We start from the raw sequence: 24,196 nt of genomic DNA on the forward strand, positions 1-24,196 counted from the left end.
ACAAACAATGTTGGAGATTCTAAGGGAAAGATTGGAAGGCAGTAGCTGCAGCCAAGCGTTAATAACATTCTCCTGGCAGTTAGTATATCTCAGAGTGCAATGAGGACTATTGAGTTTAATATTCAAAGTCATGTACTAGATATAGCAAGATTACTATAAAAACGTTGCCACAGGCATTTTCTATAATAATTCCGTGGAGCACCATCTCAACCAATGTGTAGGCTATGATGTGCTATTTCCTGTTTGCTTCAATATACAGTTTATGCAGAGGGGTACCAATGTCAGACATCATGTGTATCAAACCAATTAGTTTGTCATTTACTATTCTGTACACATTCACAGCCTTGATTTTCCTAGGAGATGTGAAGACCTTGATGAGGATTCAGATGTTGCACAGATCCTAGCTATGTATTGTATTGTATGATATTGTATTTTATTCCAGAGCTGAATCAGCATGTTGTGTTGTGTTGTTGCAGGAGAACCGGGTGGTGCTGCAGAGCAGGGCTGTAGCCTACGTCAGCCTCCACAGTCCTGTCAGGGGGACGGAGACCCTGCGCTCCACTGCCTCTCCCTCACTGCTCCAACTCACCTCAGACATCCAGAAGGTACAATGCTATACTATGCCTCCACATTCTCTCCTTTCCAAATAATCTGTATTATGTTTTATATCCTATCTTTTCCACAGGTGATTAAAAAATAGACAGTGTTACAACATATTATCTTTGAGGACATGAGGAATCCTCACAGAAAAGTAGAGATGATCGGTCAAGCGGTCAAAATCCATTGCTTCAACCTGAGATGCCTTGTAAATTATAGTATTTTAGATTTCTTTTTTTTCTCTCTGGGTAATGATTCCTCCATCTGCTGGTTGCTACCCTGAATAATTGTACCTTGTGATGGAGGAGTGTTGAAAAGGCTAACTTATTTAAACATTGTCAGTATTCCCTTGTCCTTGGTAAGGGAAGCTACATGGGGGTCAGAGGGTGGACTCTCATGGCAGAATGCTCCATTATTTCTCATCTTGCCATAATCCTGTTAATGAACCTAAATGCCAGTCCACTTGTGACATTTGGGGAGTAATAAAAGCAAGCAGACCTGCCATGGCAGCATAGAGCTTAATCACACAGAAGGGTATATCTCACAGAGAGATGAAATGACCTCTACTCTACACACAGCAATATATTTCTCTTTCTTCCTTACATTTGTGAATGAAGCCAGATAAAAAGAAAAACATAGTTATTTCTAAATTAAGCCAGATTTTCTAAGTGATTTGTGTCCCAGATACGCTAATGTAACTTTTTTTGTGGACCGTTGACTCTGCTGTTTGTTTTTGGTCTTACACTCTCCTGATTACGACTTTTTCTTGGGTCTTACACTCTCCTGATTACGACTTTGTTTTTGCCCTCTGGCATCTTTATTTTTTTATTTAACCTTTATTTAGCGAGGCAAGTCAGTTAAGAACAAATTCATATTTACAATGACGGCCTACCCCGGCCAAACCCGGATGATGCTGGGCCAACTGTGATCAGCAAAAGCAACTACTATTTCACTCCTTCATGCATACAACTACCTGTATAATGTGTTCCTATTGTCGTCTGTTCCTTCAGAACATTTTAATGACTTATGGTAACAGTAGACTGCCAATCAGAGCAAGGGAATATAACTGTCCTTATTAGCATGCTAATTGAAATGAATCCCATCAAAACAATGTTGCCAGGTCGTCTCTATATGGCTGGCGTTTGCTAATTGCCATTGACTAATTAGAGGCTACAATTCCAAGGATGGAGTAAGTGAAACATCAGCTTCAGCAGCAATAGTTAACAGCAAAACTAGGATGTGTGAAACTGCAAACTAGTGTTTCTTCTACATCTTTTGTGTAATGCGTTCATGGGATGTGCTGCTAACTCCAGTGTGTTTTGGTTGTTCATCATGCCACATACATGCATCCTTGTGCTCTGTGTCTCTTTGTCCTTATTGCTCATTCCGCTGCAGCTGAGTCTGTGAATAGCGCCAGTCACACTATTCATCTTTTCAAGTAGCACTCTGAAGCACCAGGTAGGCTCACCAGTCTCAATATTTTGAGACATAATAAATCATGTTTTTGCTAGCGCGGTAACACTTTCTACTTATCTTACTTTGCAGCTGTCCTCAAAGCAGAGATGCCACTGTGTTGATGTGTTTGGAATGGGTGCTTTGGCACCAATTATAATACAACAGATACTTATTTGGGGATTACGGAGCCAAGCATACAAAATAAATTGAGAGACTTTCATCATTTAATTGGGTATTGTTGTAGCGATGTTTGTGTTTCGTTCTATATATTTTAAACTGAAGCTTCGCAGCGGATTGGCCGTTGCTGGAATGAAATAGGAGCAGTGTAACCCTCGTCAAATATTCCTTCAAAGTAGAATCATCCACCAACCATTTCTGGAATTCTACAGAGTTGAGTTTTACGTATGGGGACAGATGTTTGTTGTGGGACATTTAATCCACCACTTGCAGTCTGTGTCTAAAATGACCGTATATTTGGTAATCGGGATATAACCAAATATTTCTCATGGAGTCCACAAGGCTGTTTGTTCTTCAGCGCCGTGGATCTCCCACAGGAACCAAGTTACTTTTATCTGTTGCTGTGATTGTGCTCTGTGGACACTGGGGCAACACAATAAATGTGCCGTCTCGCCATGCTGTCTGTCTGATTCTAGATTCCTATCGAAGATAGGCTGCGCTAAACCCTGTTAAGCCTTAATAATCCACTTTAAAGTTCCCATCTATTGCATTTTACCAGTGAACAAGAGATTGTGTCTGAATTGATTCACTGTATGTTGTGGCCAGTGAGTTTTCAACCTTATCCATGGACAAACAAGCCGGGAATGATTAGATCACAAAGATTTTTGTGCCAGAGCTGATCTTATCGAAAATATTGGTTGCCATAAAAGTCTCTCCCTGCTGGGGTTCACGAATAGACCACAGTGGCATAAATAATTTCAATTACAATTGACAAGCAAATCCATTATCCATTATTTGTAAATGTCGCCTGAAATATGCATAGATATACTGATGCATGAATTTTTATATTTAGTGGCAAAGTACACCAAGTTTCACTACTGATTAGAGCTGCACCTTAGGATTCAAATGACTCTCTCTCGCTCTCTCTCTCGCTCTCGCTCATAAGTTACTTCTAAAAACATTGACAGTCTGATAGTATTCTGATGGAAAATCCATTTAGAAAAGCAGTCTAACTTGTAATCCTTTCAGAGAAGTCGCTTCTGATTAAAACAGTTGTAGCAGTACACAAGCTTTCAAAATGTGTTTGTCAATGCAGAATTCAGCTGTGGGGATTCAGATTGGAAATAGTCCATAGATGTTGGGCTGTTAGATCCATTCTGTTCTCCTACTAGTTCAATCTGTCCAGAGAGAGGTTATGCTATTGCCCATATGGAGGAGTATTATCTACACAAGGTATCTCTCAAATTCACTCTGCTCAATTTAATAGCCTTGACATAGGATGTATAAATTGCAGAAAATAGAAACTGTGAGGAAGAGTGATTAATTTGTTTGTTTTGCGTACATCTGTCTTGAAATGTGGAAAAGCTCATAGTAAATCATTTCGATGTGTCTGTGAGTTTATAGCCATGGTATCAGTGTTGTGGTTTAGAATCCGTATGTGTCTGAATTACAGCGGTGCTGTGAAGGAAAACCTTGTTCAGAAAACTCATGAATTCCGATTACCAAACAGAGAGAAACATATTATTTAATTAGCATAATAAGCTTTGTATCTCCGTCAATGGGTGTATTTTTATTAATCTAGGCTATTTCACATATGTGAAATCCTGCTGCAATCCTCCTGCTGCAAATCCTAAACACAGTACTGCAAATGCTAATATCTGTCATGAGTGGAAAATGAACACAGTTATTACTCTCCCCAACATTATTTATGGGCCAGGGCTCTTATTCATAAAGCGCCTAAGAGTAGAAATGCTGATCTAGGATCAGGTCTCCACTGTCCATGTAATGTAAATGTATTCATTATTATCTAAAAGACGAAACAGATCCTAGACCAGCAATCCTACTCTGAGAAGTTTTATGAAAACAGAACCATGATTACCAATACCCAATACGGTGCTTTTACAGTATCCTGCTCTATAGAAATAGCAGGCTCACTGTTATACTGTAAGGAAACTCAGGCACTGGCAAGTAATGGTAGAACTCCAGAGGAACAAGCAGCCTTAATTATCACTATTAAAAGCCCAATTACTCATAATGGATTTAATACATTTTCATTCGGAAATGCTCTCCCTTCTTTAGTCATGCATGCTATTGCAAATATAAGTGTGTTTTGAGGCATTTTATTGATCCTTACACCGTGAATTGAGTGCATTTTATAAACATGGTATCCCTTTACACTCGTACCCTGTATACTGGTTGAAAATGGCAGATATGCCTGTACAGTAACATGCTATACATGATGCCAGAGCTCTGGCTCTGAGCTTCACAGCGCTGTATGAGTTTTGATTGACAGCCATTCTGAACATGACCAACTTGCGTGACAAGAAGTCACCCCCAACCCTCACACAACTTTTGCAAATTGTTGGTTGTCTGAGTGAGGGAATTTTTCCATTTTATTTAACCTTTATTTAATTAGGCAAGTCAGTTAGGAACAAATTCTTATTTACAATGACGCCCTACCCCCCGGCCAAACCCCTCGGCCAATCCCCTAACCCAGATGAGGCTGGGTCAATTGTGCGCCGCCTTATGGGACTCCCGATCACGGCCGGTTGTGACACAGCTTGGGAACGAACCAGGGTCTGTAGTTACGCCTCTAGCACTGCAATGCAGTGCCTTAGACCGCTGCACCACTCAGAAGGCCCAAATTCTGTAAATTAAGAGGATACATTTTGAAACATAAGACAGTGAGGATTATAATAAATACCTTTTTGATGTCATACAAGCAAGCCAAACAACCGTGAGTCCAAATGTACACTCACATTTCCATATCATAAAACTCATGAGTGTACAAAACATTAAGAACACCTGCTCTTTCTGTGACATAGACTGACCAGGTGAATGCAAGTGAAAACTGTGATCCCTTATTGATATCACTTGTTAAATCCAATTCAATCAGTGTAGATGAAGGGGAGGAGACAGGTTAAAGAGGGATTTTTAAGCCATGGGACAATTGAGACATGGATTGTGTATGTGTGCTATTCAGAGGGTGAATGGGCAAGACAAAATATATAAGTGCCTTTGAACTGGGCATGGGAGTAGGTGCCAAGTGCACCAGTTTGTGTCAAGAACAGCAATGCTGCTGGGTTTTTCACGCTCAACAGTTTCCTGTGTGTATCAAGAATGGTCCACCACCCAAAGGACATCTAGCCAACTTGACACAAAGTATTGGAGTCAACATGGGCCAGCATCCCTGTGATCGCTTAGCAAAAAAATAAATATATACACTGCTCAAAAAAATTAAGGGAACACTAAAATAACACATCCTAGATCTGAATGAATGAAATAATCTTATTAAATACTTTTTTCTTTACATAGTTGAATGTGCTGACAACAAAATCACACAAAAATAATCAATGGAAATCCAATTTATCAACCCATGGAGGTCTGGATTTGGAGTCACACTCAAAATTAACGTGGAAAACCACACTACAGGCTGATCCAACTTTGATGTAATGTCCTTAAAACAAGTCAAAATGAGGCTCAGTAGTGTGTGTGGCCTCCACGGGCCTGTATGACCTCCCTACAATGCCTGGGCATGCTCCTGATGAGGTGGCGGATGGTCTCCCGAGGGATCTCCTCCCAGACCTGGACTAAAGCATCTGCCAACTCCTGGACAGTCTTTGGTGCAAGGTGGCGTTGGTGGATGGAGCGAGACATGATGTCCCAGATGTGCTCAATTGGATTCAGGTCTGGGGAACGGGCGGGCCAGTCCATAGCATCAATGCCTTCCTCTTGCAGGAACTGCTGACACACTCCAGCCACATGAGGTCTAGCATTGTCTTGCATTAGGAGGAACCCAGGGCCAACCGCACCAGCATATGGTCTCACAAGAGGTCTGAGGATCTCATCTCGGTACCTAATGGCAGTCAGGCTACCTCTGGCGAGCACATGGAGGGCTGTGCGGCCCCCCAAAGAAATGCCACCCCACACCATGACTGACCCACCGCCAAACTGGTCATGCTGGAGGATGTTGCAGGCAGCAGAACGTTCTCCACGGTGTCTCCAGACTCTGTCACGTCTGTCACATGTGCTCAGTGTGAACCTGCTTTCATCTGTGAAAAGCACAGGGCGCCAGTGGCGAATTTGCCAATCTTGGTGTTCTCTGGCAAATGCCAAACGTCCTGCATGGTGTTGGGCTGTAAGCACAACCCCCACCTGTGGACGTCGGGCCCTCATACCGCCCTCATGGAGTCTGTTTCTGACCGTTTGAGCAGACACATGCACATTTGTGGCCTGCTGGAGGTCATTTTGCAGGGCTCTGGCAGTGCTCCTCCTGCTCCTCCTTGCACAAATGCGGAAGTAGCGGTCCTGCTGCTGGGTTGTTGCCCTCCTACGGCCTCCTCCACGTTTCCTGATGTACTGGCCTGTCTCCTGGTAGCGCCTCAATGCTCTGGGCACTACGCTGACAGACACAGCAAACCTTCTTGCCACAGCTCACATTGATGTGCCATCCTGGATGAGCTGCACTACCTGAGCCACTTGTGTGGGTTGTAGACTCCGTCTCATGCTACCACTAGAGTGAAAGCACCGCCAGCATTCAAAAGTGACCAAGACATCAGCCAGGAAGCATAGAAACTGAGAAGTGGTCTGTGGTCCCCACCTGCAGAACCACTCCTTTATTGGGGGTGTCTTGCTAATTGCCTATAATTTCCACCTGTTGTCTATTCCATTTGCACAACAGCATGTGAAATGTATTGTCTATCAGTGTTGCTTCCTAAGTGGACAGTTTGATTTCACAGAAGTGTGATTGATTTGGAGTTACATTGTGTTAAGTGTTCCCTTTATTTTTTTGAGCAGTATATATATATATATATATAATTGAGTTAATAAAGCCGCATGCAAACATGGTCTCTTTTTTGTTTCCTTGAGTAAGGCAGCTCCAAAGTGCAGGTGTTTCAGCCTAGCTCAGTGCTTTCTGTGGTGGTGGGGCGAGCCAGCAAAAAATAGGAGCTTTGCGTCGTGATTGTCTCAGTGTTCTGTCACTCATGGGGACCTTACGCAGTCGCCAAGCTTAAGTCCTTAGAAAGGGTAGACATCCAACAGTTCAGCCTTTTGGGTCCAGATTGTTCTGAATAGAATGAGCCTTCTTTGTCTATTGTGAAGAAAATTTGCCGCAATGATCTGTTTCGCTGAATTTCATTGTGAAAGCCTAACACTTTAATATCTTATTTTATAACTTAGCTCATGTTGGCAATATAACAGGCTTTCAAATGATGCCCACCTGACCCAGACTGCGATTTTCAATGGACCGTTTTTGGATTGTGTAAACAACAACAGTAATTGTGTGATGGTGGGGATGCATGGTTGTGTTCCAAATAAAACAACTACAAGTGTTCTTGCTCTAGTTCCTCAACAACACAGCTAGGAGAGCAAAACAATTACCTTATAGTTGAAGGCTCTTTCCTTGAGTCATAAAAGTGCATTGAAATTACTTAGGAACTGTGCACAGTTTGGAGTGGTGTGTGGTGACTTGGACACACCAGTTAGTCCTCTCACTCAAATCCTTGTCATATTTCACCTACCACACATTTTCCAGGAATATTTTGTTACTGAATGTATCCAGAGTATTTTCTGATTTCGTTATCAACAAATGCGGCAAAAAGTACAGTAAATGTAAAATGCACATAAAATGTTTGTGTAATGTTTGGATTCAGTCTTGTGAACTGTTATTAGACCTTTGGTCTAATAATTTTCTGATAATCTTGAAACTGTTTCCTTCTAATTGTTACCATGGTTATGCATTTCACATTTCTTCTGTAAGAAACATTTCAATTTAGCCCTATCCATATAGGCCAATTCCCATGAGTGTAAAGGGTTAATTATTGTCTTTAGTACTGTAGCGTACTATCCAAAGCTCTAATTCCCCCTGACTTTGTAAAGTTTTCCTAGCTATTTTCTCATCTTCTCTAACCAGAGGGCCTGGATATAGCAGAATAGATTTGGAGGTGTTTGAGCAGACCCTGATTACCATTGACTCAATTAGCCAGTGTGCTGTCACACTGCACAGACAGGGGCACCCCAGGGATGTTCACACACAGGGAGTCATGGGACCATGTCTATCTGTTGGGCTGGAAGTGTTCTAGAACGGTCTGTTCTCACTGCTCGTAGGTGGCTGTCAGTCACTCAGTTATGACATAAAAGCTGAAGTTGATGACACAGCATAATGGGAGGATCTCAATTGCATACTCCTCGCATCCTCTCTCCTCGCCTTCTTAAAACCCATTGGATGAGAGAGCCACAGGGCCCTCGCCTCTGACCTTTTCCTCAATTGGGTTTTGAGACGGAGGAGAGAGGACGCGAAGAGTATGCAATTGAGATTCTCCAAATGTCATCTTCCTCCTCACTCCTACACGTTATACTGTAATGTAGAGTAGACTATGTTTCACTTGAACTCTAGAGACATAGTGCGCCTTTATAGCACAGCCTGTGACTCAGCAATTATTAAATCAAATCAAATCACATTTTATCTGTCACATGCGCCGAAAACAACAGGTGTAGTAGACCTTACAGTGAAATGCTTACTTACAAGCCCTTAACCAACAATGCAGTTTTAAGAAAAATACAAAAAAAAATTGAAATAAAAGTAACAAATAATTAAATAGTAGCAGTAAAATAACAATAGCGAGGCTATATACAGGGGGTACCGGTTAGTTGAGGTAATTGAGGTAAAATGTACATGTAGGTAGAGTTATTAAAGTCAGTATGCATAGATATTAACAGCAAGTAGCAGCAGCGTAAAAGAGGGGGGGGGGCAATGCAAGTAGTCTGGGTAGCCATTTGATTAGACGTTCAGGAGTCTTATGGCTTGGGGGTAGAAGCCTCTTGGACCGAGACTTGGCGCTCTGGTACTGCTTGCCGTACAGTAGCAGAGAGAACAGTCTCTGACTAGGGTGGCTGGAGTCTTTGACAATTTGTAAGGCCTTCCTCTGACACCGCCTGGTAAAGAGGTCCTCGATGGCAGGAAGCTTGGCCCCAGTGATGTACTGGGCCGTACGCACTACCCTCTGTAGTGCCTTGCAGTCGGAGGCCGAAAGGTTGCCATACCAGGTAGTGATGCAACCTATCAAGATGCTCTCGATGGTGCAGCTGTAGAACCTTTTGAGTATCTGAGGACCCATGCCAAATCTTTTCAGTCTACTGAGGGGGGAATAGGTTTTGTCGTGCCCTCTTCACCACTGTCTTGGTGTGCTTGGACCATGTTAGTTCGTTGGTGATGTGGACACCAAGGAACTTGAAGCTCTCAACCTGCTCCACTACAGCCCCGTCGATGAGAACGGGGGGTGCTTGGTCCTCCTTTTCCTGCAGTCCACAATCCTCTCCTTTGTCTTGATCACGTTGAGGGAAAAGTTGTTGTCCTTGCACCACACGGTCAGGTCTCTGACCTCCTCCCTATAGGCTGTCTCGTTGTTGTCGGTGATCAGGCCTACCACTGTTGTGTCATCGGCAAACTTAATGATGGTGTTGGAGTCGTGCCTGGCCCTGCAGTCATGAGTGAACACGGAGTACAGGAGAGGACTGAACACTATGGTGTTGAACGCTGAGCTGTAGTCAATGAATAGCATTCTCACGTAGGTGTTCCTTTTGTCCAGGTGGGAAAGTGCAGTGTGGAGTGCAATAGAGATTACATCATATGTGGATCTGTTGGGGCGGTATGCAAATTGGAATGGGTCTAGGGTTTCTGGGATTATGGTGTTGATGTGAGCCATGACCAGCCTTTCAAAGCACTTCATGGCTACAGACATGAGTCCTATGGGTCGGTAGTCATTTAGGCAGGTTACCTTAGTGTTCTTGGGCACAGGGACTATGGTGGTCTACTTGAAACATGTTGGTATTACAGACTCAGACAGGGCAAGGTTTAAAATGTCAGTGAGGACACTTGCCAGTTGGTCAGCACATGCTGAAATTACACGTCCTGGTAATACGTCTGGACCTGCGGCCTTGTGAATGTTGACCTGTTTAAAGGTCTTACTCACATTGGCTGTGGAGAGCATGATCACACAGTCGTACGGAACAGTGTTACATTCCTCGAAGTGAGATAGAAGCAATTTAGCTCCTCTGGTGGGCTCATGTCACTGGGCAGCTCTCGTCTGTGCTTCCCTTTCTAGTCTGTAAGAGTTTGCGAGCCCTGCCACATCCAATGCGCATCGGAGCCGGTGTAGTACGATTCGATCTTAATCCTGTATTGATGCTTTGCCTGTTTGATGGTTTGTCGGAGGGCATAGCAGGATTTCTTAGAAGCTTCCGGGTCAGAGTCCTGCTCCTTGAAAGCAGCAGCTCTACTCTTTAGCTCAGTGCAGATGTTGCCTGTAATCCATGGCTTCTGGTTGAGGTATGTACGTGCAGTCACTATGGGGACGACGTCATTGATGTACTTATTGATTAAGCCAGTGACTGATGTGGTGTACTCCTCAATGCCATCGGAAGAATTCCGGAACATTATCCAGGATTATTAGCCATTAAAGAAAGGCCATTCCATTCACTCTGAGAATGGAATACTGCTTGACATCGATTTAATGATTCCAATTCCAATCTCATTCCATTTCATCTCAATACCTTTGTGGCTCGACATCCATAGACAAATGTTTTTCATTTACCCTTATTGCGAAGAAAACCCCTAGTTGAGACGGTCAAGTGCGTTCTGTTCTTCTCCATCCTATTCTTTTCCCCTCATCAGGCATTCACATCTATTTATATCAATCACATTCTCACAAACACACACAGACAGCTGCCTACTGAGCTATTCTTCACAGACAAGATTACACAGTGGAATAGGGTGCAGCGAGTGATCATAGTTCACTTTCTCCATACAAGATTAATCACACGTGGAGTGTCTTGCCTGGAGATTTAATGGTTTACCCTTATATGTACAGTGAGGGAAAAAAGTATTTGATCCCCTGCTGATTTTGCATGTTTGCCCACTGACAAAGAAATGATCAGTCTATAATTTTAATGGTAGTTTTATTTGAACAGTGACAGACAGAATAACAACAACAAAAAATCCAGAAAAACGCATGTCAAAAATATTATAAATTGATTTGCATTTTAATGAGGGAATAAGTATTTGACCCCTCTGCAAAACATGACTTAGTACTTGGTGGCAAAACCCTTGTTGGCAATCACAGACGTCAGACATTTCTTGTAGTTGGCCACCAAGTTTGCACACATCTCAGGAGGGATTTTGTCCCACTCCTCTTTTCAGATCTTCTCCAAGTCATTAAGGTTTCGAGGCCGACGTTTGGCAACTCGAACCTTCAGCTCCCTCCACAGATTTTCTATGGGATTAAGGTCTGGAGACTAGCTAGGCCACTCCAGGACCTTAATGTGCTTCTTCTTGAGCCACTCCTTTGTTGCCTTGGCCGTGTGTTTTGGGTCATTGTCATGCTGGAATACCCATCCACGACCCATTTTCAATGCCCTGGCTGAGGGAAGGAGGTTCTCACCCAATATTTGACGGTACATGGCCCCGTCCATCGTCCCTTTGATGCGGTGAAGTTGTCCTGTCCCCTTAGCAGAAAAGCACCCCCAAAGCATAATGTTTCCACCTCCATGTTTGACGGTGGGGATGGTGTTCTTGGAGTCATAGGCAGCATTCCTCCTCCTCCAAACACGGCGAGTTGAGTTGATGCCAAAGAGCTCCATTTTGGTCTCATCTGACCACAACACTTTCACCCAGTTGTCCTCTGAATCATTCAGATGTTCATTGGCAAACTTCAGACGAGCATGTATATGTGCTTTCTTGAGCAGGGGGACCTTGCGGGCGCTGCAGGATTTCAGTCCTTCACGGCGTAGTGTGTTACCAATTGTTTTCTTGGTGACTATGGTCCCAGCTGCCTTGAGATCATTGACAAGATTCTCCCGTGTAGTTCTGGGCTGATTCCTCACCGTTCTCATGATCAATGCAATTCCACGTGATGAGATCTTGCATGGAGCCCCAGGCCGAGGGAGGTGTAACGTAACTTATTTGAAATGTTATTACTTTATTACATTGCTCAACATTTGTCATAATTAGCAATAATTAGCAATTCATTTGTATCCACTCTCGTCAGACTTTGGCTGCATATTTTACGCCATTTTTTTTCAAATCTGAAAATGTTGTGAAGCCACGTCCATTTTCTGAAGAATTACATTATGGGTCCTAAAATTACAGAAAAAGTGTCCACTGCATGTATACTTCGTATTTTGGCGAATTTAGTACGACATCTGGGAACTTTTGACATACTAACTATATCCATACTATGACCAATAAGCATACTATATACTGATGTCACATCACAAATAGTACGGTTAGTATAGGTTAGTTTGAGTATTCGAACACAGCTCATGTCTGTCTGGAAATTAATGTTTTGTTTTTGAGCTTCAAGGTTTAGAGAAAATGTGCACAGTGTCTGTGTTATGCAAATGTTTATGACAAAGCGTTACCAAGGGATACCAAAATCTATATGTACTGTATACACCTGCCTGGTTGTCACAGCTTTCTGAAGGATCGGACCAAAACGCAGCGTGTTCGTAGTTCCACATCTTTTTATTAATCGTGAAACTAAATGCAATACACCAACCACTTTAAATAACAAAACAATAAAGGCGTAATGCAGAGCAGGCAAACACTACTCAAAAATTAACAACACACACCCACACATGGAAAACAGGCTACCTAAGTATGGCTTCCAATCAGAGACAGCTGTCTATCGTTGTCTCTGATTGGAAGCCATACTTAGGTAGCCTGTTTTCCATGTGTGGGTGTGGGTTGTTAATTTTGAGTAGTGTGTTTTCTCTCTGCATCACGGTTTGTTGTTTTTGTTACTTCAAGTATTTGGTGTATTGCATTTAGTTTCACGGTTTAATAAAGATGTGGAACTACAAACACGCTGCGCCTTGGTCCGATCCGTTAAACAGCCGTGACAGAACAACCCACCAAAAAAGGACCAAGCAGTGTGGGAGGAAGTTTCTGGAGTCATGGACTTGGGAGGAAATCCTGAATGGGAAAGGACCAGGCTGGGGAGTATCGTCGCCCGAAGGAGGAAATAGAAGAAGCAAAGAGGGAGCGACGATACTATGAGGCGCTATATCCTCCCAGAGGCAAGGTGGAGAGGCAGCCCCCCCCCGGGGCATACGGGGAGTTTGTCGATGTCAGGGGGAGCCCTAATCTAACTTCCCGGGCTTATCGGAGAGAGCCGTGGAGTAAACGGGAGCCAGTCAGGGAGTCAAGCGCGGAGCTCGACGCTAGATTCCAGAGAGAGGTACTGGCGGAAAGGGCACTGCGGAGCGGGCGTGCTGAGGGGCGAGCAATGGGTTATGGTGTGATGTGCACTATATCGCCCATACGCACTCACAGCCCGGTGCGGTCGGTGCAAGCTCCTCACCGGTGTAGGGCAAAGATGGTCATTGAGCCAGGATGGAGTAGGCCTGCTCAGTATGCCCGGTCTCCAGTTCGCCTCCATCGTCCGGTACGTCCTGAGGTGCGTGCTACCAGTCTGGCGCCACCCATGCCAGTACCACGCATCAGGATTCCAGTGCACATTCCCAGTCCAGAGCTTCCGGCGACAGTTCCCCGTCCAGAGCTTCCGGCGACGTTTTACAGTCCGGAACCTACTGAGACGGCCTACAGTCCGGAACATACTGAGACGGCCTACAGTCCGGAACCTGCTGAGACGGCCTACAGTCCGGAACCTACTGAGACGGCCTACAGTCCGGAACCTACTGAGATGGCCTACAGTCCGGAACCTACTGAGACGGACCTCAGCCCGGAGCCTCCAGCGACGCTCCCTAGTCTGGAGCCTCGAGCGACGCTCCCCAGTCTGGAGCCTCCAGTGACACTCCTCAGTCCGGAGCCTCCAGCGACGATCCTCAGTCCGGAGCCTCCAGCGACGACCCCCAGTCCGGAGCCTCCAGCGACGCCTCCCAGTCTGGAGCCTCCAGCGACACCTCCCAGTCCAGAGCCTCCAGCGACGCTCCCTAGTTCGGGGCCTTCAGCGGCGGTCTGCAGCCCGGAGCCTTCAGCGGCGCTCTGCAGCCCAGAGCCTGCATCGGCGGCCTGCAGCCCAGAACCTTCAGCAATGGCCTGCAGCCCAGATCCTCCAGCGGCGGTTTACAGCACAGAGCTTCCGGTAATGATCTACAGTCCAATTTCTCCGATAATGATCCACAGGTCGGTGTTACGGAAGCGGAGGGATCGAAGCCGGAGCCACCTCCGTTGCTGGAGGATCGGAGGGAGAGGAGGGTTCTGGGTGTAGTACTAGAGCCGCCATAGACTTGTGTCACCCTCCCTACCCTCCCTTTGTGTTTGGAGTTGTTTTGTTGGGTTTTGTTTGGGTGCAGTCGGGGTCTGCACCTTTGGGGGGGGGGGGTACTGTCACGTCCTGACCCTTGTAAGAGGTCATTTTCCATAGTAGAGTGGTCAGGGCGTGACAGGGGGGTGTTTTGGGGTTTCTGTTTCATTGTGGGGTTTCTAGATTTCTATTTCTATATTTTCCTTTTCTATGCGTTGGCCAGGTATGGTTTCCAATCAGGGACAGCTGTCTATCGTTGTCTCTGATTGGAAGCCATACTTAGGTAGCCTGTTTTCCATGTGTGGGTGTGGGTTGTTAATTTTGAGTAGTGTCTTTTCTCTCTGCGTCACAGTTTGTTGTTTTTGTTATTTCAAGTATTTGGTGTATTGCATTTAGTTTCACGATTTAATAAAGATGTGGAACTACAAACACGCTGCGCCTTGGTCCGATCTGTTAAACAGCCGTGACACTGGTTCACTCAACAAAGCAGTATTTTGTTGTTACTTGTTTTTTTTTATGTTATGGTTTTGCGGGTTAGGCTTGTAATGGTTGTAGCGTGTGACTATAGGAGATCAATCACACCAGCAGCATGCCTGCACAGTAGAGACGCCCCTCTTCCAAGGCAGCACCATGGCATGTTTTATAACCTATGACGGCCATCAATTAGTACACAATCTATAAACTGTCGCTAGTAAACCAGCGCGGCTGACAAATTTTAACAGGGCCTCCCTTCCTCTCTCTCCTCTGCCCTCGTTCTTGATCTTGCTCGCTTTCTATCCTCTCTCTCGACCTTGCTATCTTCCTCTATCTTGCTCTCTCCCTCTATCTCTCCCCCCTCTCTTTCGCTCTTGCTTTCTCTACCACTCTCTTTCCCTTTACCTTCTCTAGGCATGGAGTTTGTTTGCTCAACAGAGTTCAACAGAACCTTGATAGGAAAACATACTAAATAAGTGTGTATATTGAATCCTTTGTGATGATGATCTTAGGAAAGCAGTTACATTTATACCGGTACTTACTATATAGTAATAAATGTCAATCTTTTAAAATCTTTACAATTCTTTGGATACAACAGTAACACTTGAGGCTATTTTATTTACCTACAAAGAGGTAAAGTACATTGAGTACTTTTGATAGAAAGATGTTGAACTGGGTCAAGTTGTTTTCATTCCGCCTACAGAAAACAGTCTAGAGAAATGGCCGTGCTTTGCCAGCCTGGTCTCATAGACTAGACATAACATACAGTGCCTTCAGAAAGTATTTACACCCCTTGAATTTTTCCAGATGTTGTTGTGTTACAGCCTGAATTTAAAATGGATTAAATTGAGATTTGTTTGTCACTGGCCTACATACAATACCCCAGAATTTTGAAGTGGAATTATGTTTTTCGAATATTTTTACAAGTTAATAAAAAGCTGAAATGTCTTGAGACAATAAGTATTCAACACCTTTGGTTATGGCAAGCCTAAATAAGTTCAGGAGTACAAATGTGCTTAACAAGTCACATAATAAGATGCATGGACTCACTGGGTGCAATAATAGTGCTTAGCATGATTGTTGAATGACAATAATTTTTTCAAACGTACTGCAAATTGAGAAATCATGTGACCGAACTGAATAAAAAGAAGAATCTACACTATGAAACAAAGCTAAATGACATAAAGAATGACAGTAAAAAGCTTTGGAGCACCTTCAATTTTGGGAAAAAAGGCAAACTCAGCTCCATCATTCATTGAATTAGATGGCTCATTCATCACAAAACCAACTGATATTGCCATCTACTTTAATTATTTTTTTAATTGGCAAGATTAGCAAACTTATGCATGACATGCCAGCAACAACCGCTTACACTACACATCCAAGTATATCTGACCAAATTATGAAACACAAGAATTGTCATTTTGAATTCAGTAAAGTAAGTGTGGAAAAGGTGAAAAAATTATTGTTGTCTATCAACAATGATAAGGCACCGGGTTCTGACAACTTGGATGGAAAATTACCGAGGATAATAGTGGACAATATTGCCACTCCTATTTGCCATGCAATCTTAAATTTAAGCCTATTAGAAAGTGAGTGCCCTCAGGCCTGGAGTGAAGCAGAACTAATTCTGCTACCTAAGAATAGTAAATCCCCCTTTACTGGCTCAAATAGCCAACCAATCAGCCTGTTTTACAGTAAAAAGCTGTCTAGGCCCCTTACTTTTTTATATCTTTACTAAAGACATGCCACTTGTTTTGAGTAAAGCCAGCGTGTCTATGTATGTCAGATGACTCAACACTATACACGTCAGCTACTATAGCGACTGAAATGACTGTAACACTTAACAAAGAGCTGCAGTTAGTTTCAGAATGGGTGGCAAGGAATAAGTTAGTCCTAAATATTTTAAAAACTAAAAGCATTGTATTTGCGACAAATCATTCACTAAACCCTAAACCTCGACTAAATACTGTAAGAAATAATGTGGAAATTGAGCAAGTTGAGGTGACTAAACTGCTTGGAGTAACCCTGGATTGTAAACCGTCATGGTCAAAACAATTGATACAACAGTAGCTAAGATGGTCCATAATAAAGTGCTACTCTACCTTCTCAACAGCACTATCAACAAGGCAGGTCCTACAGGCTCTAGTTTTGTTGCACCTGGACTACTGTTCAGTTTTGCGGTCATGTGCCACAAAGAGGGACTTAGGAAAATGGCCATTGGCTCAGAACAGGGCAGCACAGCTGGCCCTTGGATGTACACAGAGAGCAAGCATTAATAATATGCATGTCAATCTCTTCTGGCTCAAAGTGGAAGAGAGATTGACTTCATCACTAATTGTATTTGTGAGAGGTATTGACTTGTTGAAAGCACCGAGCTGTCTATTTAAACGACTAGCACACAGCTCAGACACCCATGCATACCCCACAAGACATGCCACCAGAGGTCTCTTAACAGTCCAGAACACACTATGGGAGGCGCACAGTACTACATAGAGCCATGACTACATGGAACTCTATTCCACATCAGGTAACTGATGCAAGCAGTAGAATATATATTTTTTAAACAGATAAAAACAGTTTATGGAACAGCGAGGACTGTGAAGCAACACAGACATAGGCGCAGACACATGGATACACACACATGATAACATATGCACTATACACACACATACACATGGATTTTGTGTTGCAGATATGTGGTAGTTGAGTAGGGTCCTGAGGGCACGAACTTAGTGTGTTGTGAAATCTGTTATGAATGTATTTTAATGTTTTTAAGATTGTATAAGTGCCTTAATTTTTCCGAACCCCAGGAGGAGTAGCTGCTGCCTTGGCAGAAGCTAAAGGGGATCCATAATAGATACAAATACCTCATCTCTGTGCCCCACACATATAATTATCTGTAAGGTCCCTCAGTTGAGCAGTGAATTTTCAACACAGATTCAACCACAAAGACAAGGGAGGTTTTACAATGGCTCTCAAAGAAGAGCAGCTATTTGTAGATGGGTAAAAAAAAGGCAGACATTGATTATCCCTTTGAGCATGGTGAAGTTATTAATTACACTTTGGATGGTGTCAATACACCCAGTCACTACAAAGATACAGGCATCCTTCCTATCTCAGTTGCCAAAAAGGAAGGAAAATGCTCAGGGATTTCACCATGAGGCCAATGTTGACTTTAAAACAGTTACAGAGTTTACTGGCTGTGATAGGAGAAAACTGAGGACAGATCAACAACATTGTAGTTATTCCACAATACTAACCTAAATGACAGTGAAAGAGTGAAAAGAAGGAAGCTTGTACAGAAAAAAAATATTCCAAAACATACTTCCTGTTTGCAATAAGGCACTAAAGTAAAACTCCAAAAACATGGCACAGAAATTAACTTTATGTCCTGAATTCAAAACGTTATATTTAGCATGGTGGTGGCTGCATCATGTTATGTGTCTGCTTGTCATTAGCAAGAACTAGGGAGTTTTCTTTTCATAAAAATAAATGGAATAGAGCTAAGCACAGGCAAACTCCTAGAGGAGTTTCCAACAGACACTGGGAGACAAATTCACCATTCAGCAGGACAATAACCTAAAATACAAGGCCAAATATAGACTAGAGTTGCTTACAAAGAAGACATTGAATGTTCCTGAGTGGCCTAGTTACAGTTTTGCCTTATATCGGATTGAAAATCTATTGCAAGACCTGAAAATGGCTGTCTATGTCATGCCCTGATCTGTTGCACCTGTCCTTGTGCTTGTCTCCACCTTGCTCCAGGTGTCGCCAATTTTCCCTACTTATCCCCTGGGTACTTATACCTGTGTTCTCTGTTTGTCTGTTGCCAGTTCGTCTTGTTTGTTCAAGTAAACCAGCGTTTTGTCTCAGCTCCTGCTTTTCCCCAGTCTCTCTTTTTCTCGTCATCCTGGTTTTGACCCTTGCCTGTCCTGACTCTGAGCCTGCCTGCCGTCCTGTGCCTTTGCCCCTACTCTGCATTACCGACCTCTGCTTGACCTGACCCTGGGCCTGCCTGCCATCCTGTACCTTGGCCCCACTACTCTGGATTATCAACCCCTGCCTGCCTTGACCTGTCGTTTTCCTGCCCCTGTTGTTGCAATAAACATTGTTACTTCAAAAGTCTGCACTTGGGTCTTACCTGAAACCTGAGTCTAGCAATGTTCAACAACCAAATTGACAGATCTTGAATACATTTATAAAGAATAATGTGAAAATATTGGGCAATCCAGGTGTGCAAAGCTCTTAGAGACTTACCCAAAAAGACTCACAGCTGTAATCGCTGCCAAAGGTGACTCTAACATGTATTGACTCAGTGGTGTGAATACTTATGTAAATTAGATATATCTGTATTTCATTTTCAAGAAATTTGCAAACATTTTGTTTTCACTTTGTCATTATAGGGTATGTTGTGTAGATGGGTGAGAAAGTACATATATTTAATCCATTTTGAATTCAGGCTGTAACACAACAAAATGTGGAATAAGTCAAGGGGTATGAATACTGTAGTGGGGTGATATTGTATATTACATTTACCTCACATGTGACCCATAATAAGACTATGCAATTAAACCTATTCAAATGTTTATCTGATTCCATAAAGATAATACAAATATGCAAGAGACTATAGTTGAGCTACAGCAATAAGCAGTCAAGAAATGTCAATGTAATTACTTTGTAAAATGATTGAAATCACATACAAAGCATAAATCGTATATACGATAAATAAAATAAATAAAAGCATAAAAGGCATAAATCACATACAAAGCATTAACAAGCATTACAGTGGGGGGAAAAAGTATTTGATCCCCTGCTGATTTTGTACGTTTGCCCACTGACAAAGAAAGGATCAGTCTACAATTTTAATGGTAGGTTTATTTGAACAGTGAATAGCCTGAAAGGCCGTGCTCCAAGAATCCCTGGAGTGGAGAGAGAAAGACAGGTACATTTATTTGGATGTTCCAAAATTCAAGTAAAAATCGAAAATAAATGTGGTTAAAATTCAAAACAATAAATATGTCAAACAATAAGTAATCAATCCAACGAAAACTAATCGAATCAAAAGAAAAACTAAGAAAAACACAAAAAAAGTAATGCATTCAATAAAAAAACAGGTACTGTAGCCATAATCAGTCCATCAATTAGTTAGTTAGTCAGTCAGTCAGTCAGTCAGTCAGTCATGTTTGGTCTGGTGGAGTGGTTGATAGTGTGTTAGGGTCTTTGTGTTAGGGAAGCAGTGGGGTCTGGGCTGGCAGTTGCTGGATGGAGGTGGTACTGTAATTGTGGTTGGTCAGTGCTGTGTCCAGGGTTGGTGCTGGTGTTGGGCTGGGACAGGGAATACCTGGGTTGGTGTTGGGGCCGAGTTGGAAATCATGCTGGTACCAGGGCTGGAAACCAGAGGTTGTTGCTGGGTCTGGTGCTGGGGACTTGGGAAAAACAGGAACCGGGAACTGGGGATGGTGCTGGCTTGGGATCTGTATGGGGGGGGGGGACAACCTGAGGAGCAAGCAGACACACAAGGGAGCCCTAGACCCAGAGGTCAATGGTGGTATTTCCCTGTGGCCTGCTTGCTCAGGTGAAGGTCTGGTATTTGGTCACTCCTCTGCCCCTCATCTGGTGCTGGGTCTGGTGCTGGAAACCGGTGTCTGGATTGGTGCTGGGAATGATGCTGAGTCTGCAGAGGGGAGGAAGGACAACCTGAGGAGCAAGCAGACATGCAACGGAGCCCTAGACCCGGAGGTCAATTGTGGCACTCGCCTGTGGTCTGCTCGCTCCAGGGGAATGTCTGTTTTTTGGCCCCTCCTCCCTGCCTCTTCCAGTGTTCTGGTGTTGTGACTGGGTGTGGTGCTGGAACTGGGACTGGGGTTGGGTCTGCAAAGGGGAGGAAGGACAACCTGAGGAGTGAGCAGACACACATGGAAGCACAAGACCCGGAGGTCAGTGATGGTACTCCCCTGTGGCCTGCTCGCTCCGGGCGTATGTCTAGAGCTTTGGTCCTTCCTCCGCACCTCTTCTGGTGTGGTGATGAATGGTTCCTGCTTCTGGTCTGGTTTTGGTTCCGTGAGAGGGATAAGCGTAGAGGGAGGAAGGGGAAAAGGGATGGAGAGGGAGCAGGGAGGTGGGAGTGGTGGAGGGTATTGTCCATCGGCCTGGGCTGGTGTTGGAGGAGGAGGCTGGAAGACAGAGGGAGCAAAAAGGACCCAGACCCACCTGGCCACAGAGCACTCACAAACAGTTGGTGGGTGTGTTCAGTGCGAGTGCCTCAGTGGGGCAGTTCTCTGTACGTACAGTACCTTGTGCCATCTCTAGATGGATTCCCTTGTTAGTAGGCAACCATGAACAGCCGTCTGAAGAAAGTCCTTCTGTTCGGAGTGTTTTGTCAGGGTCATGATAAAGGCTTATTGGGGGGTTCAGGTCTGATCATGTCATTGCATATTTGGATGAGGGCATCTAACAGGTTGTTTGTGTTGTTTGGTGGTTTTTGGCTGTTCACAGGTCTTGACATGCCTCCCTACTGACTGCCTGGTGTAGGTGGTTTGGTAGGTCGTGTTTGTTGGCGTCGGGGTTTGGGTGCTGTGGTGGTCTTCTGGTCTGGTCTCTTGTTGGTCTGCTTTTTGTATGGTCTTTTCCGTTTGGTATTTTTTGTCCAGTTTGGTTCGTCGTCTAAGAACTGGTGTTGTGAGGCGAGGGGGTCTTCCGGTTGTATGGCCTCTCTCAAAATCGTCTCCTCTTTGACCAGGGGTTTTTAGGGGGTGGAGGTAGCAAGGAAGGGATTGGAGGGGCCAGCAGGGGTGGGGGCTATTTCTGGGATGGCTTGGGTGGTGGGTTGGGCGGTGCCTGTGGAAAGGTCTGGGTCTACGTCTTCGTTGTTGTCTGGTGAAGGGGGGTGGAGGATGGTGGGTTTGGGATTTGGGTTAGTGGGGTTGGTGGTGTTGGCCCTTGTCCTGCTAGTGGAGGAACTGGGGGAGGTTCTGGAGAAATGGCCCCCTTTCCTGCACAGGTTGCATGACCGTGTGAAAGTTCAGTCTGAGGTGGGATGGTTGTCTTTACAGAGAGAAAAAGAAACAGTGTAGGTATCTCACCAGCGCAGGTCAGCAACAATAAAGAGAAACACCCTTTTATAACATCTGAGTTGTTGACCAATAGATTTACTGTAAAGTTTTACTCCAATCAGATATCAGACCTACAGACCTGTAAAGACAACAGAGCCTCTGCTACCCAGAGGTGTGACAATGGGGGGTTGGTGAAAATGTTGAATTCCTAACACAACACAGAGGAATCCTTACATACAGTGTAAAGAGTCACTTTGGGGGCTGGGTCGCCTTATATAATCCTCCCCTGAACACATCTGATTCTGCGTCAGATAGAAGTGTTCAAAACCGGATGGCCAGCACTGTAGTCACTGTAGATGATCTTCTGACCAGTAGTTCATGGACCTAGTGGCATCACATCAGAAATGTCCTTTTGGCGGGTAGTATTGTCTTCATCTTTAGGCATGCACATGTCCTTAGGTAAGCAAGCTAGAAAGGAATGCTTCCATTCTTCTTTGTAAGAGCAAAACACAGAACTGAAGGTACACCAACACATCACAGAGTAATTCACATTAATTTACATTTTAATGAGCGTAACGTTTCATTTTATCTGATTGGATTGGTCAATAGCAACTTCAGATATGGTTTTAGCAAATGAGTCAGCTATACATAAAAGATATCAAAGATCGCTGCATCATAAAAACAGTATATTTGAAAATAAAATAAAAAATGTATTAGCATCTCAATTTACAGCACCCAACATTAGCATACCAATGGTGAAAGGTCTAAGGCCATTTTGTGAGAAACAAAAGAATGAGAGAAGGTGAAACTCGCAACTGGCGACTTGCAGGCGCCGAGGCCCAGGCCCACTCAATCACGTTTTATGAACATTTTGGGATGGCTGACCATCTGTGGGCTATTAAAGGGGTCAAACATACCTTATCTGTGGCTTTCTCTGGGGAAGAACGTTCCCACAGAACCTTGGGATTACGGGCAGCGTAGGAGGTATAAAAACTGACTAAATGAATGTTACTGTGTGAATGAAATTGTCATGTTTGGATTGTTTCAAAAGTCCCCAAAGAGCTACAAATGTTGATATGTGTTATTGTACTGTAAGTCCTATGGATTTATTGTTACAGGGAAACTGTTATTTTGTTTGTCGGATGGCGTATAGTTCAAAGAAGAGCGACACAGGGGTGCACTCTATCATTTAAATTGAGTTGATTAGATTACAATCTGGGTGTGTTGTTCCAGTCTATTGATTTTACTAGCAAAGACATTTTAATTCAGGTTGGGCGTGAGTTTCTGCTTGAATTTGGTTAAAAGGACAGTGAATTACTTTGTGAACTTCTTAGCATGCTCCTGTGTTTTACACATCGTTTTTTCTCTTAGAGATTATTCTGAACTGAAGACCACATTAAGTTTAGCCTATTGGTGATAGTAATTTACTATTCTGTAATGTATCATGTATTTCATTAACACTGTAATTTTTTGAGTGCTAATTATTTCGTGACTAATCAATTATATTAGTTGATTTGAGTAAATCCATTCCTCGCTTTAGAGAATAATTATTTGATTGACTGTGCGCTTATAATTTAGTAGGTCTATTGGTAGTTGTTATATACACTGTACACATAGAATATGCTTGGGTACCACCTTGACATCCCTGATCTGTTTGCCTCAATAAATTAATGCTTTAACATTGGTCGCCAGGATTAGCTATTTGTATCTAGTCTCTTAATAATTGCATAACGGTGCAAGTTAGACATGTTCATGTTAGCCACAACAAATTGGAATTCGTAACATATCATACGTATTGCAAATTTGAAACATATTGTACGGTTTGGAATTTGGAACATATCATACTAATTGTAATTCGTTAAATATCATATGAATTCAAAGGCATGATGTTGAATCAACTTGGAAACGTGATATGTTTATAAAAAAGTAGGGAGCAGCCTCTCTGTGTTAGTGATGGCTGTTTAACAGTCTGATGACCTTGAGATAGAAACTATTTTTCAGTCTCTCGGTTCCAGCTTTGATGCACCTGTACTGACCTCGCCTTCTGGATGGTAGCGGGGTGAACAGACAGTGGCTCGGTCGGTTGTTGTCCTTGATGATATTTTTAGCCTTCCTGTGACATCGGGTGCTGTAGGTGTCCTGTTGCCGTACCAGGCGGTGATACAGCCTGAC

At 43.6% G+C, this 24,196-nt stretch overlaps 1 protein-coding gene across 1 annotated transcript in view; it reads left to right on the plus strand.

The window, feature by feature from the left end:
- The window catches only part of naaladl2 (N-acetylated alpha-linked acidic dipeptidase like 2), a 291,011-nt gene that overhangs the window by 202,179 nt on the left and 64,636 nt on the right, over window positions 1–24,196 (plus strand). Inside the window, exon 9 of the mRNA XM_014216734.3 lies at window positions 477–605. Within this exon, the coding sequence (XP_014072209.1) occupies window positions 477–605 (129 nt within the window). The remainder of the gene's footprint in view (window positions 1–476; window positions 606–24,196) is intronic.

This window comes from Salmo salar, chromosome 10 (assembly GCF_965601325.2).
Source record: "Salmo salar chromosome 10, fSalSal1, whole genome shotgun sequence".
Classification (NCBI taxonomy): Eukaryota; Metazoa; Chordata; class Actinopteri; order Salmoniformes; family Salmonidae; genus Salmo; species Salmo salar.